The sequence below is a fragment of the Arachis ipaensis genome, chromosome B10 (genome assembly GCF_000816755.2).
Source record: "Arachis ipaensis cultivar K30076 chromosome B10, Araip1.1, whole genome shotgun sequence".
Taxonomy (NCBI): domain Eukaryota; kingdom Viridiplantae; phylum Streptophyta; class Magnoliopsida; order Fabales; family Fabaceae; genus Arachis; species Arachis ipaensis.
Genome location: NC_029794.2, coordinates 121110738 through 121114407, shown reverse-complemented (window position 1 = coordinate 121114407; position 3670 = coordinate 121110738). Strand labels below are relative to the sequence as shown.

The 3670-nt window shown below is 32.4% G+C and overlaps 1 protein-coding gene across 1 annotated transcript; it reads right to left on the bottom strand.

Annotated features, from left to right (window-relative positions):
- Positions 2642 to 3333, bottom strand: LOC110268116 (mRNA-decapping enzyme-like protein). The gene is made up of 3 exons (XM_021114011.1): positions 2982 to 3333; positions 2840 to 2880; positions 2642 to 2754 (listed from the first exon to the last, which is right to left on the bottom strand). Exons 1-3 carry the CDS (start codon positions 3291 to 3293, stop codon positions 2658 to 2660), a joined length of 450 nt encoding a protein of 149 aa, XP_020969670.1. The 5' UTR covers positions 3294 to 3333; the 3' UTR covers positions 2642 to 2657.

Sequence of the window (3670 nt, the reverse complement as noted above, 5' to 3'; positions counted from 1 at the left end):
TTGGAACAACCCAGGAAGATTCTGCCTGGGTTCTTGGCTATCCCAGACTCTTGCATGATTGCATACGTGCCACACTTGCATTTAGGGTGCTGGAACTTGGCCTTCTTACCCTCACTTGCATTGCTACACGAACCCACCATAGTCTTCCTCCAGACACGGCGTGTGTTAGAGGTTGAAGATTGCTCTAGCTCGCTCATGCTTGAGGCACTAGTGTTAAGGTTCAGAAATGAGGAAGAATGAGATTTCACCCTAAATATGCAAAAGGGCTTCTTTTCAAAACGACGCCACTTTGCTGAGTATGCAAGGGCTTATTTGTCCAAATGCCCACAAAGCATTCCATGTATGATGATCCAAAGCCACATCACGGGAAACACGTTACACCTCAACATTTTTCGACGACTTTGAACGGAGAAACCAACGGAAGGGCTAATTGGTATCACGGAGTATATGGATAGGGGCCGATTTGGTATTTTATAAAGGTTAGGGGGCGTGTAGTCAATTTTCAAAAAGGACAGGGGCCGAAAAGGGTATTTACTCAAATAAATATAACAGTAACCTGTAAAGAGTTTAAAGTAGATAGAATGCAAATTTATATTTCACTTTATACACTTCATGGAATTCTTCACCATTAGTACAATAAAAGTTTATAATGATAATAGTGAATGAAATAATAAAAGATGACATCATTGCTTATAAAAAAAATTATTAGGCAACTGAAATTCAAGGTAATAATTTTTTTACTTGAAAGAATAATATGTTTTCATTTTTGGTATGTCTGTTCTCGTCTAAGTTAAGGGACAAAGAGAATTAGTAAACTAACAATTGCTAAAACACTAACAAACTTTTTAAATTAACAACACCAAGAAAGTAGAAAGAACTTAGACAGCTGTGATTAAACCAAGAGAAACTGAATCTATTTATAAACACATCCAAGTGGATAAAGTGCAACAAAACTGTAATAATATCTTAATAAAGTTATATTAGAGTAAAAATTTACATATGCCATAAGATAATGCTTATTTTTTATTTTTCATTTTTTTATCCCTAAAAAGAGAACTCTAAAAAAATGGCATTTAGTAAATGCATAAACATGCCAAGGATTAGTCAATGACTGTGGCAAAAGAAGATCAGAACTTGTTAAATGGCATTTAGTAATAATATAACGAATGAAATAATAAAAAAGTAACTAATATAAAAGGAGAATATGAAAAGGCAAACAAGAGATATTTGGTAGTTACAGATTCAATAGAAAGAAAGTGCATTGGATTGATTTTTATAGAATTTTCTATTTTTTAGTACAGAAGTTTTTTAAATATAAATGCATAAAAATTAATCATTTAAGAGTTAAAAAAATAAAAGTTAAGAGTTCCAGTGCGAACCAAATGGTGGAAAAATGAGAAATATAAGAGATAAATAGCTCCAATCTAAAGCAAATGAGGAAGCCAACAGTTGAAATTGAACCATATCAAATTTTATAGGGTTTTTCACTTTTTAAAACAAAAGAATTTTATCATTCAAGTGCATAAATTATATCTTTTAAGATTGAGAAATATAAGAGTCAAAATTAAGGAATATGGGATCAGTAATCCAAAGATTAAAAAATTATTTAGTATCATCACTAAAAAAATAAATATCTGATTTTTTATTAAAGTTAAAAATTTTATCTATCAGATACCATCTTAAAAATACACGTTTTACAGGTCCAATGTGACAATAAAAGTAAATTTCATCCAAAAATATTAATCAAAGAAGTTCAGACATCCAACAAACTCAATGGATTATTTGAAAATGAAATATAAACTCCATACACAAAGATATCACAATTTATCACAGTTTATACACAAAGAGGTCAAAGGAAAAATTTTTTACCTTAACTTTCTTGAAAATTTTCTGACCACATTTCCATATGCAGTAAAACTGTATTGCAATTTGAAAACCGAAACCAACAACAACCTCAATCGCTCTCTTATACATCTTTATCGACGAAGAAATCATATTATAAAAAAAGTTAATTGACATCCAAATATCAACATAAGTGGAGGATAACATTGTCATAATCACATACAACTTAACAACAAAAATCATGAAAATTTATTTACATAAAAAATATAGCAGTTTAAAACAAAATAATTAATCTCACAAAAGCTTGTAAATTTTGAAAGACATTCAAAAATCCTCATTCCAACGTATTATATTAATATAACAACCCATAAAAGAAGCAAAAACTTTAGCATATAAAATATTAGAACCACTAAATATATATCAGAAACCAATCTTTAACTTCAAAAAAAGCCAAAAGCTTTTTCTCTTTCTACAATCAACCGGTTCTTCTCATTTTACTCGTTCTAAAATATGCATTATCTCAAAAAAAAAAAAAAACATTATTAAACCATAAAAAAAGAAAAAATTAAATGTAATTTATATAAATATAAACAAGAAGAAAAATTATTTAACTTAATTTTCTTGTAGACGTTCTGAACTCATTTCTGTTTTCCTAACTGCGATGCAATCTCAGATCAGAATCCAGCTGGATACTCAATTAATCTATTATATATTTTCATATACCAACAAATCACAATATACATAATAGTAATTAACATTTATTTAAAACAAAATCAAAGAAATCCAAAAAAACACGATGACGAAGCATCCGATATCTAACCTGTTCTGGTGAGTGAATCAGAGTGCAATAACGGAAAAGATTCATGGAAGCAACGGTTCATCACAATAAACTGAAATCGCAGTTGTGTGTTCCTAAAAAAATCAAACAAAAAGCAATCAGATCGTCGAATTCATGAATTGTTGCGATATGATGAAGGAAAAGGAACAAAAAGTAGACCTTTTGACAACGAAGAAGGATGCCTCGACGTCCTTGCGGTTCTGCAAACGGTAATCGCAGAAAGAAGAGAGAGAAAGCGTTAGAGAGAGAGAGAGATAGAGAATGGAATCGATGAAGGGAAGGAGATTATAAAGGAACGAACCCATTGGGAGAGGTCGATGTTGAACTCGTAGAAGGTGACGTGTGCAGCGGTGATGAGGATTTCCTCGACGAAGGGATCGATGCGCTGAAGAACAGTGAGGTTGAGGAGCTTGGTGCTATGCTGGTCGAGATTGGGGATGAGCTTCCCGTTCTGAGACATTATGGAACCGCAAACACAAACCCTAGAATTTTGCGGGTTGGGTTTGGGCTTTCGATGTGTTCTGTGCCTGAGAGTGAGAATGGAAAAGGGGGCAGGGTTTAGGGTTTGAAGCAGCCGGTTCTGTTGGCTTTTACTAGGAAGAAGGAAATCCATAGAGAGATTGATACACCGAGACGATGAAGGAAGGAGGAGAGACAGAGAGTGAGAAACTTAAAAGGGAGAGAGAAGGAGCAGCGCAGAAACAGAGAGAATAAGCTTTACCTTTAGCAATCTACTTCTTCATTATTTTATTTCAAATTAACGTGAGAGCGACACCTGGCTTAATGAGCCACGCCAATTATACAAGTAGTAAATAACGCTGAGTTATAACATAAAGTGCCGAGTTACGGTATATAATGTCGAGTTATGACGTCGAATTTGTAACTGCCGTATCAGATCTATTTTCAAAATATATAATAACATAAATTTTAATTAAATTTAAAATCAAATAATTATGTAACTAATTATCTATTTTTCTTTTTTGTTGCATA